Consider the following 15,073-nt stretch of genomic DNA (forward strand, 5'->3'; position numbering starts at 1 on the left):
CCAACTTTTTCACTCTCCTCTTTCACTTTCATCAAGAGGCTCCTTAGTTCCTCTTCACTTTCTGCCATAAGGGTGATGTCATCTGCATATCTGAAGTTATTTGTTTCTCCTGGCAATCTTGATTCCAGCTTGTGCTTCATCCAACCGGCATTCCGCATGATTTACTTTGCATATAAGTTAAATAAGTAGGGTGACAACATACAGCCTTGTGGTTCTCCTTTCCCAAATTTGAACAAGCCCCTTGTTCCATGTCCAGTTCTAACTATTGTTTCTTTTCCTTCATACAGTTTTCTCAGGAGGCAGGTAATGTGGTCTGGTATTCCCATCTCACTAAGAATATTCCACAGTTTGTTATGATTCACACAGTCAAAGTTGGGGAGGGCTGGCAGTGACAGAGAGGGATGGCATGCATGTACAGCAAGGGCTGTGGGACAAGGACTTCCCAGGTGGCACAGTGGAAAGAATCCGCCTGCCAATCCAGGAGATGCAGAAGACACGGTTTCAATTGCTGGGTCAAGAAGAACCCCTGGAGAAGGAAATGGCAAGTCACTCCAGTATTCTTGCCTGGAGAACCCCATGTACTAAGAAGCCTAGTGGGCTACAGTCCATAGGGCCACAAAGAGTTGGACACGACTGAGTGACTGAGCATGCACACAAAGGCTTTAGCATAGTCAGTGAAGCACAGTTCAAAGTTTAAAGTGTTAATCACTCAGTCATGTCCAACTTTTGTTGACCCCATGGACTGTAGCCCACCAGGCTCCTTTGTCCATGGGATTCTCTGGGCAAGAATACAGAAGTGGTTTGCCACTCTCTTCTCCAGAAGATTGTCCCAACTCAGGAATCAAACTCAGGTCTCCTGCATTGCAGGCAGATTCTTTACCATCTGAGATGTTTCTTTTTATTAGAATTCTCTTGCTTTTTCTATGATCCAGCAGTATTTGGCAATTTGATCTTTGGTTCCTCTGAATTTTCTAAATCTGCTTTGTACATCTGGAAGTTCTTGGTTCACATAGTGCTGAAGCCTAGCTTGAAGGATTTTGAGCATAATCTTGGAAGCATGTGAAGTGAGTGCAATTGTACAGTAATTTGAACATTCTTTGGCATTACCTTTATTTCAGATTGGAATGAAAACTGACCTTTTCCAGTCCTTTGGCCACTGCAGAGTTTTCCAAATTTGCTGGCCTAATGAGTGCTGCATTTTAACAGCATCTTCTTTAAGGATTTGAAATAACTCAGCTGGAATTCCATCAACTCCTAGCTTTGGTCATAATAAGGCTTCCTAAGCCCTCTTGACTTCACACTTCAGGATGTCTCACTCTAGGTGAGTGACCATACCATCGTGGTTATCTGGGTAAGCTTTGGCAAACTTTGGTAAACTGTTTTCCTAATATGATTGCTGTTTTAATATACTTCTAGAAGAGGAGTAATGATTCCATATTTCCATCAATCAGAATTATATTATATACGTTAAAGTGCACAGTAGTTCAGAAACATAGTGGGTAGTCAGTACCTATTAATTTACTGACTCTGAAACTCATTTTCACTTTGCCCCGGTTCCCCTTTTCTCTGATTCTTCTATTTACATTGAGAAATGAATAAAGAACTAAGAGCTCATTAAAAAAAGCCATAGTAAAAACTCCTTCTGTGGAACCTTAGCCATCCTACCTTCACAGGTGTATCCTTGACTGATTCGGATCCCAAAGCTTCATTTGCGGTGGATGTGGATTGCCCAAGACTGGACGTATTCTGGTTTTGTGCTGGAGTTGCTCCTTTTGCCTTGTTTTTCTTTATAACTGATGTCATAAAAGAGAACATGGTAAATCCAAAGGAGCTGGTTGAGATACATGAAGCACATTCAACAGTGTTTCCTCTCAGTTCCTGCTGGTGGATCTGGGTATGGCTGTATCTACCTCTACTGCATTAGCCTCACTTGGCCAAAGGTGGCCAAAAGTAGCAACATAGATACAGATTCTGTCTCAAACATCCTCAGTGGTTTCCTTTCTTGTCCCCTGTACAAGCATATTCATCCTATCCTCTGGACTCATCTATCTCAGTCAAATCCTTTTACAACTCTCATATTCTTTATCTTCCTCTTAATAAACTAAAATTTCACGATGCTAGTCATGGGTCAACGCCTATAGAAGATCTATTTGAATTACTGAAACCAAAGAAGGAAAATGTAGTCTAACTTGTGATGGGACAAAATGGTGATACTGGATTCCGCTTTTTCAAATATGTTTTCTAATCCAGTGGTTTTATAAGAGGTGAGTTCTTCACATCTCTGAGAGGTAGGTTTTTGCTTAAGTACTGTTTCATATTTATTTCTAGAAAGTATAAAAATGATGAAGTAAATGTGATGATAGAGCATGCATATTAACTGATTTAAATACTTCAAAAACCGACATGTTCTAACTTTGTTTCTTCATTGTCTAAACTTTCTCATGCATGGAAGCCTCAGACTTTCTCATCAACTCTTAGTATTTTCTTTGCCCACACCCCCAAAATACACCCTCTAAAACACATCAGATCTCTTTGTAGGAAACACATCCTCTAAGTTGTTAATTCTTGGCATCTAAAATGCTACCATTGTCATGGCTGCTGAGTCTCAAGTTGGGAAAGAGAGGTCTAAACTTTGACCAATTCAAGGTCAAAGTTGAGGTCAGTGAGAGAGAGTGAGAAATAAGGGTTCTTCCAGTTACCTTTTAACTGCTCCTTTCTAAGAACTTTGGCAAGGTCTTTAATTTCATCTATTTCTTTGACCAACTCTATTAGCTTGTCAACACAGTCAGGCCCTCGGAACTTCAATTCCATCAAGTCAGCAATTTTAACTCTGTCGTATTCATCTTGCATTTTTCTAGTCAGTTTTAAATCCTGCGCCAGTAAAGACTTAATCATGTTAAAACATTTGTCATTGATGTGCTGAAATCCTTTTAGCAGGACAATTTTCTTGTAGTCATTCCCCATCTCTCAAATTAGGGATGTGCCTACAAGAGAAAAATAACATATAGTGTTATACCTTTATATAGACCACAAACTGGAGTGGAGGGATGGTTTCAGGATGATCTGAGCACATTACACTTATTGTGCACTTTGTTTCTATTATTATTATGCTGTGATATATAATGAAATAATTATATAATTCACCATAATGCAGAATCAGTGGGAGACCTGAGCTTGTTTTCCTGCAACTAACTGGGGATTCCCAGGTGGTGCTAGTGGGGATTCCCAGGTGGTGCTACAAATGCAGGAGACATAAGAGATATGGGTTCAGTCTCTGGGTTAGGAAGATCCCCTGGAGGATGGCATGGCAACCCACTCCAGTGTTCTTGCCTGGAGAATCCCGTGGACAGAGGAGCCTGGTGGGCTATGGTCCATAGGGTTGTAAAGAGTCAGACATGACTAAAGCAACTTAGCACATTAGTACATAGATAGTCCCATTTGGAAGTGATGAGAAACAGTGACACTCAGAGTGTGTTGCTTATTCTCAGTCTACTCTGTAATCTCATTTTGGTTCTGGTCACTGTAGAAAACTCTGCTCCACAAAGATAGGATGTTGAAAATGGAAGCAGGCTTTTCAATGCTTTTGAGGCAATCTCCAGATATTCCACCAGAATGTATGGAGATTTGAAGTTTGGAGAAGGCTATGGCAACCCACTCCAGTAGACAATTCAGTCTGGATTAGGTACCAGGGTGACTCATTAATCCTAACAATAGTGCATCAATATCTTCTGCTATTTCATCAGCTCATCCAGTTATGATACTAGCTGAAAGAAGAACACGTGTCCCCTTTTGAACTGCAGCCTCTCCTAAAAGTTCACAACAAATGTCTTTAGCAGCAGGCAGGATCAACTCTTCACCAATAATACAGTAAAGGGCTTCTTAGCTTTAGCAGTGTGGTTAGCCACTATAGCTTTAGCAATGTGGTTAGCCACTAAGAATGATCTTCTCAGTTCAGACATATTTGATGAAGTGCTGGCCTACAAAAATTGTTTCTTTTCTTTGTGTAATATGTTTTTCTTTTGAAAAAATCCAAAGGCGATGTTTAATGCAGGGTGTTTTTTCTCTATGTTGCAAGGAAGTTTTAAAGGTTTCATGGCTTCGTTGGATAGTTAGTCACCACATATTATACAAAGCAGGCTTGGAGAATGTGAATTACCTGTGCAATGAGCTTGTAATTTAAGATGACTTGGTACTTTCTTTTAAATCCAGTTTTCTTTCTGCCTACAATCTTAAGATTCTTCTGCTGTCTCATCATTGGGTCTTTCCAACTTTTCAAAGGGGCTCTCCAGTGACATTTGTATTTCAATCATTTTGGCAAGGGTTAACTTATGGACTTACAAAAATTGTGACCAAGACTAGCACACAGTGAGGAAAAGAGACCTGGTTGGTAGTGGTAAATAAAATATTGGGCAGGCCACATGAGGACTAAAAGAAGTGTTGAATTCTGACTTAAAGTACATCAACTCACTTACCACTATAAAACCTGCCACCAGATGCAGCTTGTCTTTTGCCATTCACTAAAAGGGTTTTGATACATCTGCAAGCAATTGATTTATTATGGTCTCTGTGCAGTCAAACCTCTCTGCTAAAGATAGTCTGCATTTGCAGCCGCTCTGCAGCACTAGCGTCACCATCTCAGCTCCACCTCAGATCATCAGGCGTTAGAGTCTCATGAGGAAAACACAGCCTGGACCCTTCACAAACAGAATTCACAGTAGGGTTTGTGCTCCCAGAGCTTATAGCTCTGGTGACCAGAAGGGATGCACTGGAGGGACAAAGAGGGTATGTTCAACAAAAGACTATTTTTCTAAGGTCAGGAAATGTAACAAATGTAGCAAATACACAGAAATAAAGGAGGAAGTTAGAAAAATGAGGCTACAGAAGAATGTGTTTCAAGTGAGGAAATGAGCTAAAACCTCAAAAGAAGTCAGTGAAATGGAGATAGGCAATCTACACAATAAATCATAAAGATGACAGCAAAGACACTCAAAAAAAACTCGGGAGAAGATGGGATATACAGAGTGAGAAGTTAGAAGTTTTTAACAAAAAATTAGAAAATACAAAGATCAAAGAGAGACAAAAAGTATAATAATTGAAATGAAAAATATAGCGGAAGGAGTCAACAGTAGATTAAACAGTACAGTGGAAAAGACCATTGATCTGGAAGACAGAATAATGGAAATCACTGAAGCGGAACAGAATAAAAAAAGAAAAAAATTGAGGACAGTTTAAGAGAACTCTGGAAGAACGTCAAGCATGTTATCATTCATCATATCATTACAGTGGGTCCCAGGAGAAGAATAGAGAGAAAGGGGGGGGGGGGGCGAAAGAACATATTTAAAGATATAATAGTTAAAAAATTCTCTAACTTCAGTAAGGAAACAGACATCTGGGTCCAGGAAGCATATGGAGTCCCAAACAGAGTAAACCCAAAGAAGACCATGCTAAGATACATTGTAATTGAGTTGGCAAACATTAAAAGTAAGGAGAAAATATTAAAATCAGAGAGGGAAAAACAACATACATACACGGGAATTTCCTTAAGGCTATCAGCTGAATTTTCAGCAGAAACTCTGCAGACAGGAAGAGAGGGGCGTGATATGTTTAAAATGATGAAAAAGAAAACTCTATAACCAAGAATACTCTCGCTGGCAAAGCATTTATTCAGATTTCACAGAAACATTAAAAGTTCCATAGGTAAGCAAAATATAAAAGAGTTCAGCACCAGCAAACCAGCTTTAAAATAAATGCTAAAGGGACTTTTCCAAGTAAAAAGAAAAGAAACATAAAAGGTAAAATCTTATTAGTAAAGGTAAATATACAGTAAAGGTAATATATCAAGCTAGTAGGAAGGTTAAAAGATAAAATTTGTCAAATCATCTATATATGCAATAAGATGTTAAAGGATATACAAAACAAAAAGTTGTGAACTATGATGTCAAAATTTTAAACATGGTAATGGGGAGGAAATGCAGTGTTGTTAAAATGTATTTAAACTTAGATCAGCAACTTATAATAATCACATATATATGAACTAGACAAGGATGTCCACTCTCCCCACTTTTATTTAACGTATTATTAGAAGTCCTAGTCACAACAATCAAACTAGAAACAAAGAAATAAAAGGAATTCAAATTGCAAAGGTAAATTTAAAATGGTTACTGTTTGCAGATGAGATAAAGACATCACAAAAAACCTACTAAAACTCATCAATGAATTCACTTAAGTTGAAGGGTACAAAACTAATATACAGGAGGAACTTTCAAGATGGTGGAGGAGCAAGATGGAGAGATCACCTTCCTCCCCACATTTATATATATATTTAAAAAAAATACATCTACATATGGAACAACTCTTGAAGAAGACTTTTAAACACTGGCAGAAGACCTCAGATTTCCAAAAAGGCAAGCTAACCTCCACAGAATGAAGTAGGACAGAACATATAGAAAAATGAAGAGACAAAGGACTTGGGACAGGGACCTGTGCCTTGGGGAGCAGCCAAGAAGGATGAAAAGTTTCCTCATACTCGGAAACCCCTTCATGGGCAGGGATGGACAGAGCTTCAGAACCTCAGAGAGAAACACATCAAAAGGTCCTCAGCAGGCAGAATGGAGATGATTCACCCCAGATATCATTGCTGATCAGCACTTTCCAGTCGAGACTGTTTGCACGCTCACTGCAGTGAGTGCGAGTTGGGTGCTGAGGTTCAAGTTTTGGGGGTTGGACCCTATGGAGATTACTGGGGTTGAGTTGCTATGAAGATACTCTGAGGGGGTTAGTATGACAGCTTAGGAAGTCCAGGGAAAATCCTGGGCCTGCCACAGAGGCAAGAGACCCTCCAACACTACATGCTCGCAGATCATAGGACGTCACCTTTGTGAGTGCCGTAAGTGGCATGAGCCATGGCTGTGGACCGCAACCCCAGAGATAGATATCCCAAAGCTGGCATAAGTGCCAGAGGTGAGACTACACATCACGGCATTTGTGATCCCAGAGGAGGGACTGACCAGTGTAGATGCCAGAGGTAGGGGACAGGAGGCCACTGCAGTCTTGACCTCAGGGCTTACAGCCGCCACCAAGCTGCATTCAGGTACAAGTCACTGCTCATACCTTCCTGGGAATCTGTGCAACTTTGCCCTGCTGAGGGACCAAAGACCTGGGACCAATTCCCCTGGGGAAATACACATTCCACCTCAGACTGTGGCGATGGGGGGGAAATACACATTCCACCTCAGACTGTGGCGATGGGGGGGAAATACACTGTGGCAGATCTCAGCCACAGTGGGCACTCCCCACATACCATAACTATGTCTGAATACCTCTCCCTCTTCCCAGTCCAACTGGGTAAGTGAGGCTTAATAAGCTGCTACTTCCACCCTGTTGTGTATGGGGAGGGAACAGACACCAGGGTCTCAGTCTCATCTGACTCTTTGCAACCCCATGTACTGCAGCACAGCAGGCTTCCCTGTCCATCACCAACTCCCAGAGTTTACTCAAACTCATGTCCACTGAGTCAGTGATGCCATCAAACCACCTTATCCTCTGTCATCCCCTTCTCCTCCTGCCTTCAATCTTTCCCAGCATCAGGGTCTTGCCAAATGAGTCAGTTCTTCGCATCTGGTGGCCAAAGTATTGGAGTTTACCCAGGACTTATTTCCTTTAGGATTGACTGGTCAGATATTCTTGCAGTCCAAGGGACTCTCAAGAGTCTTCTCCAACACCACAGTTCAAAAGCATCAATTCTTCAGTGCTCAGCTTTCTTTATAGTCTAACTCTCACATCCATACACGACTACTGGAAAAACCATAGCCTTGACTAGATGGACTTTTTTTTTTTTTTTTTTTGGCAAAGTAATGTCTCTGCTTTTTAATATGCTGTCCAGGTCAGTCATAACTTTTTTTCCAAGGAGTAAGTGTCTTTTAATTTCATGGCTGCAATCACCATCTGCAGTGGTTTTGGAACCCAGAAAAATAAAGTCAGACACAATTTCCACTGTTTCTCCACGTATTTGCCATGAAGTGATGGGACTGGATCCCATGATCTTAGTTTTCTGAATGTTGAGCTTTAAGCCAACTTTTTCACTCTTCTCTTTCACTTTCATCAAGAGGCTCTTTAGTTCCTCTTCACTTTCTGCCATAAGGGTGGTGTCATCAGCATATCTGAGGTTATTGATATTTCTCCTGGCAATCTTGATTCCAGCCTGTGCTTCTTCCAGCCCAGTATTTCTCATGATGTACTCTGTATAGAAGTTAAATAAGCAGGATGACAATGTACAGCCTTGACGTACTACTTTTGCTATTTGGAACTACTCTGTTGTTCCATGTCCAGTTCTGACTGTTGCTTCCTGATCTGCATATAGGTTTCTCAAGAGGCAGGTCAGGTGGTCTGGTATTCCATCTCTTTCAGAATTTTCCACAATTTGTGGTGATCTACACAGTCAAAGACTTTGGCATAGTCAACAAAATAGAAATAGATGTTTTTCTGGAATGCTCTTGCTTTCTCAATGATCCAGCCTATGTTGGCAATTTGATCTCTGGTTCTTCTGTCTTTTCTAAAACTAGCTTGAACATCTGGAAGTTCACAGTTCATGTATTATTGAAGCCTGGCTTGGACAATTTTCAGCATTACTTTACTAGTGTGTGAGATGAGTGCAATTGTGAGGTAGTTTGAGCATTCTTTGGCATTGCCTTTCTTTGGGATTGGAATGAAAACTGACCTTTTCCAGTCCTGTGGCCACTGCTGAGTTGTCCAAATTTGCTGACATATTGAGTGTAGCACTTTCACAGCATCATCTTTTAGGATATGAAATAGCTCAACTGGAATTCCATCACCTCCACTAGCTTTGTATGTAGTGATGCTTTCTAAGGCCCACTTGACTTCACATTCCAGGATGTCTGGCTCTAGGTGAGTGATCACAACATCATGATTATCTGGGTCGTGAAGATCTTTTTTGTACAGTTCTTCTGTGTATTCTTTCCACCTCTTCTTAATATCTTTTGCTTCTGTTAGGTCCATACCATTTCTGCCCTTCTTGAGCCCATCTTTGTATGAAATGTTCCCTTGGTATCTCTAATTTTCTTGAAGAGATCTCTAGTCTTTCCCATTGTATTGTTTTCCTCTATTTCTTTGCACTGATCACTGAGGAAGGATTTCTTATCTCTCCTTGCTATTCTTTGGAACTCTGAATTCAAATGGGTATATCTTTCCTTTTCTCCTTTGCTTTTTGCTTCTCTTCTTTTCACAGCTATCAGCTATTTGTAAGGCCTCCTCAGACAACCATTTTGATTTTTTTCATTTTTTTTTTCTTGCAGATGGTCTTAATCCCTGTCTCCTGTACAATGTCACAAACCTCTAACCACAGTTCATCAGGCACTCTGTCTATCAGATCTAGTCCCTTAAATCTAGATTTAAAACTAAAGAGGCACCAGAGGCAGGGCCAAAACCAAAGCTGAGTACCAGAGGTTGTGTGACCAAGGAAGAAGAAGGAAATTATTTCTGCAGCCACAGGTGCAATGGATTAAGTATCCACAATTAGCTTGAGAGTGTGGACTTTGGGGGCAATTATGGGATTTGGAAGCAAGTACAAGCTGGAATTAGGCCAGATGTGAGTGTGAACTGACCCCACAGTGCCCACAGCATGTCCAGAGACCAGCTTCCTAGAAATATTGGAGGGCTTCCTGAGTAGACAGATTGGCTGATGCTCACTGTGTGGTGAGGATGACAGAAGACTGAGGAGGACATTCTTCTTACTATCACTCTTTATATACACACTTTATATATAATATATCTTTATATATGTATATATATATATATGCATATATATATATATATATACACACACACATACCACACACACCTTTTTTTTTTTTTTCTATCTCTTTCTTTCTGTGCTGTATACCTTGTGGAGTCTTGGGTGATAATAAGGGTTTGGGCCTGAACCCCTGAGGTGGGAGATCAGAGTACAGGACATTGGATCACCAGAGAACTTCAGACCCCATGGAACATTAATCAGTGGGAAGTCTCCTAAAGGTCTCCATTTCAACACTAAGACCAGGCACCACCCAAAGGCTAGCAAGTTCGGTGTCAGATGCCTCATACCAAACCATCAGCTAAACAAGAATACAACATTGCCCATTAGCAGCAGGCTGCCCAAGGCCATACCAAACCCACAGACACCCCAAAAAACAAACCACTGAGCATGGCACTGCCCTCCAGAGAGACAAGATGCAGCTCCACTCACCAGGACAGACACCAGTCTCCCCAACAGGAAACTTTCACAAGCACAGATCCATCCCCACCCACTGGGGGCAGACTTCACAAATAAGAGAAACCTGACCTTGCAACCAGTAGAAAGGAGATGGCAAATACAATCAATCAAACAAGTTGAAAAGAGAGAGAAACAGGCAGCAGATGAAGGAATATTGTAAAAACCCATAAGATCAAACAAATAAAGAAACAGGGAATCTACCTAAAAAAGAATTCAGAGTAATGGTAGTAAAGATAATCCAAAATCTTCCAAAAAAAAAAATGGAGGCACAGATAAATAGAAGAGGCACAGACTGAGAAGACACAAAAAATGTTTAACAAGGATCTCAATGAAATAAAGAATAGACAATCAGCAATGAGAAGCACAATAACTGAAATTAAAAATGCACTCAAGGGAACCCAAAAAATAACTGAGACAGAAGAACAGGTAAGTGAACTGGAAGATAGAATGGTGGTGATAACTGAAGTAGAGAAGAATAAAGAAAAAAGAAATGAGGACAGCCTCATAAACCTCTGGGACAACATTAACCACACCAACATTGAATTATAGGGGTCCTAGAAGAAGAAAAGAAAAAGAAAAAACAGTATGAAAAAAATATTTGAGTTTATAGTTGAAAATTTCCCAAACATGGGAAAGTAAATAGCTACCCAAGTCCAGGAAGCTCAGAATCCCATACACTACAAACACAAAGAGAAACACATCAAGATACATATTAGTCAAGCTAACAAAAATTAAACACAAATAAAAAATATTGAAAGTAGCAATAGAAAAGCAACAAATAACATATATGGGGATTCCCATAAGGCTAGCAGCTGGTCTTTCAACAGAAACTCTACAGGCCAGAAGGGAGTGGCAGGATATTCTTAAAATGATTAAAGGAAAAATAATCTATGATCAAGATTACTCTACCAAGCAAAGCTATCATTCAGATTTGATGGAGAAATCAAGTTTTACAGATAAGCAGAGTTAAGACAACTCAGAACCACAAAACCAGCTTTACAATAGATGCTAAAGGAACTTCTCTAGACAAGAAACACAAGAGAAAGAAAAGACCTACAAAAACAAAGTGAAAAAAAAAAAAAAAAACTAAAGTAAATGATGGTAATAGGATCATGCTGCTACTGCTAAGTCGCTTCAGTGGTGTCCAACCCTGTGACCCCTGAGATGGCAGCCCACCAGGCTCCCCCGTCCCTGGGATTCTCCAGGCAAGAACACTGGAGTGGGTTGCCATTTCCTATAATTAGTGTAAATGTAAATGAACCAATTGCTTCAACCAAACTGGCTGAATTGATAAAAAAACAAGGTTCCTATATATATGAGAGACCCACTTCAGACCTAGGAACACATACAGACTGAAAGTAAAGGATGGAAAACAGTATTTCATGAAAATGGAAAAAGTAGGGGTGGCAATATACATATAAGATAAAATAGACTTTAACATAAAATCATTACAAGAGACAGGAAGGACACTACATTATGATCAAGGGATCAACCCAAGAAGAAAATATAATAATTATAAATATATACACACACAGCATAGGAGCACCTCAGTACATAAGGAAAATGCTAATAATTATAAAATGGGGAATCAACAGTAACACAGTAATAGTGGGGGACTTTTAAACACTTTTAACACTCCAGTCACCAACAGACAGATCATCCAGGCAGAAAATTTATAAAGAGATACAAGTTTTAAATGATACACTGGACTATAGTTGATAGCTATAAGACATTTCATCCAAAAACAGTTTTCATGTTTTTTCTCAAGTGCACACAGAACATTGTCCAGGATAGATAACACCTTGGATCACAAATCAAGCCTTGATAAATTTTTAAAAAATAAAACTGCATTAAGCATGTTTTTTCTGACCACAATGCCATAAGATTAGATATCAACTACAAGGGGAAAAAAAAAAAACTGTAAACACCACCACAAACACATACACAAACACATAAAGGTTAAATTATATGCTTCTGAATAACCAAGTGGTTACTGGGAAATCAAAGAGGAAATAAAAAATACCTAGAAACAAATAATGATGAAAACTTAATAACTCAAAACCTATGGGATGCAACAAAAGCAGCTAAGAGGGAAGCTTACAGCAATACAAGCCTAACTCAAAAAACAAGAAAAACATTAAATAACCTAACCATACACCTAAATCAACTAGGAAAAGAAGAACAAAAAAGCCCAGTTATGAGAAGTAAATAAATCATAAAGCTCAGAGCAGAAATAAACGAAAAAGAAATGAGGGAGACAATAGCAAAGATTAAAAAAAAAAAAAAAAAAACTAAAAGCTGGTCCTTTGAGAAGATTAAAAAAAAAAAATTAACAAACTGTTAGCCTGACTTATCAAGACAATAAGGGAGAAGGCTTAAATCAGTAAAATTTAGAATTAAAAAAATGGAAGTTGCAACAGACAATGCAGACATGCAAAGGATCATAAGAAACTGCTATGAGCAACTATACACCAATAAAATGGACAACCTGAAAGAAATGGACAAATTCTTTGAAAAGTACAACCTTCCAGATTGAACCAGGAAGAAATAGAAAATATTAGCAGACCAATCATGAGCACTGAAATCGAAACCATAATCAAAAATCTTTCAATAAACAAAAGCCCAGGGACAGATGGCTTCACAAGTAAATTCTACCAAGCACTTCGAGATGAGGTAATATGTAACCTGCTCAGACTCTTCCAGAAAATTGCCAAGGAAGGAAACGTCCCACTTGTTCTACAAGGTGACCATTACTCTGACACCAAAACAAGACAAAGATACCACCAAAAAAGAAAATTATAGGCCAATATCAGTGATGAACAGAGATGCAAATATCCCCAACAAGATTCTAGCAAACAGAATCCAACAAGACATTAAAAGCATTATACAACATGATTAAGTGGGGTTTATCCCAGGGATGCAAGGATTCTTCAATATATGCAAATCAATGTGATACATCATATCAACAAACTGAAAGTTAAAAACTATATGATCATCTCAATAGAAGCAGAGAAAGCTTTTCAACAAAATTCAATATCCATTTATGATAAAAGCTCTCCAGAAAGTTGGCATAGAAGGAACCTATCCCAACATAATAAAGACCATAAATGACAAACCCATAGCAAATATTACTCTCAATGGTGAAAAACTAAAATTATTTCCTCTAAGATCAGGACAAGACAAGGGTGCCCACTCTCACAACCATTATTCAACATAGTTTTGGAAGTCTTAGTCACGGTAATGAGAGAAGAAAAAGAAATAAAAAGAATCCAGATTGGAAAAGGAGTAAAACTCTCATTGTTGCAGAAGACATGATACTATACATGCAAGCGTGCATACTAAGTCGTTTTAGTTGAATCCAACTCTTAAGTGACCCTATGAACTGTAGTCCACATGGCTTCTCTGTCCATGGGATTTTCCAGGCAAGAATACTGGAGTGGGTTGTCATGCCCTTCTCCAGGGTATCTTTCCAACCCAGGGATTGAATCTGTGTCTCTTACATCTCCTGCATTGGCAAGCAGATTCTTTACCACTAGCACCACATGGGAAGCCTGATGCTATACATAGAAAACTCTAAAGATGCCACCAGAAAGCTACTAGAGCTAATCAATGAATATAGTAAAATTTCAGGATATAAAATTAATACACAGATATCCCTTGCATTCCTATATACTAACCAAAAAGAAAAAAAAAATCAGAAAGAGAAATTAAGGGAGCAATTCCATTCACCTTTGCAACAAAAAGGATAAAATGCAATAGGAATGAACCACCTAAAGAGACACAAAAGACATGTATGCAGAAAACTATAACACACTGATGAAAGAAATCAAAGATGACACAAACAGATGAATATTCCTAAACTGGAAGAATCAATATTTTAAAAATGACTATACTACCTAAAGCAATCTATGGATTCAATGCCATCCCTATCAAACTACCAAAGGTATTTTTCACAGAATAGAACAAAAAAAATTGTTGAAACTAGGACGCTTTTAAACACCATTTGCTGTTATTTAGTCACTAAGTCATGTCTGACCCTTGGCGACCCCATGAAGAGCAGCATGCCAGGCTTCCCTGTTTTTCACTATCCCCCGGAATTTGCTCAAGCTCTAACTCTTCATTTGAGTCAGTTCTAATGAGGTGGATGATCCTAGAGCCTATTATACAGAGTGAAGTAGAAAGAGAAAAACGAATATCATATGTTAACACATATATATGGAGTCTAGAAAGATGGTACCGATGAAATTATTCACAAGGAAGGAATGAAAGCACAGATGTAGAGAACAGACTTGTGCACATAGAGGGGTAAAGAGATAGTGAGACAAATAGAGAAAGTAACATCAACATATATACAGTATCGTGTGTAAAACAGATAGCTGGTGAGAAGTTGCTACATAACACAGGGAGCCCAGCCTGGCACTCTGTGACCACCTGGAGGGGTGGGGTTGGGGGAGGAAGGAGGCTCAAGAAAGAAGAGATATACATACAATTATGACCAATTCACCTTGTTGTATGGCAGAAACCAACACAAAATTGTAAAGCAATTTCCCTCCAATTAAAAAATAAATAAATTTTAACCATCTGTATGTATTCTTTGGAGAAATGTCTATTTAGTTCTTTGGCCCATTTTTTGATTGGGTCGTTTATTTTTCTGGAGTTGAGCTGTAGGAGTTGCTTGTATATTTTTGAGATTAGTTGTTTGTCGGTTGCTTCATTTGCTATTATTTTCTCCCATTCTGAAGGCTGTCTTTTCACCTTGCTAATAGTTTCCTTTGATGTGCAGAAGCTTTTAAGGTTAATTAGGTC

General features: G+C 39.1%; 1 protein-coding gene across 1 annotated transcript in view; it reads right to left on the bottom strand.

Annotated features, from left to right (window-relative positions):
* Positions 1 to 15,073, bottom strand: part of IFI16 (interferon, gamma-inducible protein 16) — a 47,054-nt gene that overhangs the window by 23,010 nt on the left and 8,971 nt on the right. The window contains exons 2-3 of the mRNA XM_010846843.1: positions 2,700 to 2,984; positions 1,666 to 1,793 (exon numbers count right to left, since the gene is read on the bottom strand). Coding sequence (XP_010845145.1) covers positions 1,666 to 1,793; positions 2,700 to 2,964 — 393 coding nt within the window. The 5' untranslated portion in view covers positions 2,965 to 2,984. The remainder of the gene's footprint in view (positions 1 to 1,665; positions 1,794 to 2,699; positions 2,985 to 15,073) is intronic.

This window comes from Bison bison, unplaced genomic scaffold (assembly GCF_000754665.1).
Source record: "Bison bison bison isolate TAMUID 2011002044 unplaced genomic scaffold, Bison_UMD1.0 scf7180017864240, whole genome shotgun sequence".
NCBI classification, from domain to species: domain Eukaryota; kingdom Metazoa; phylum Chordata; class Mammalia; order Artiodactyla; family Bovidae; genus Bison; species Bison bison.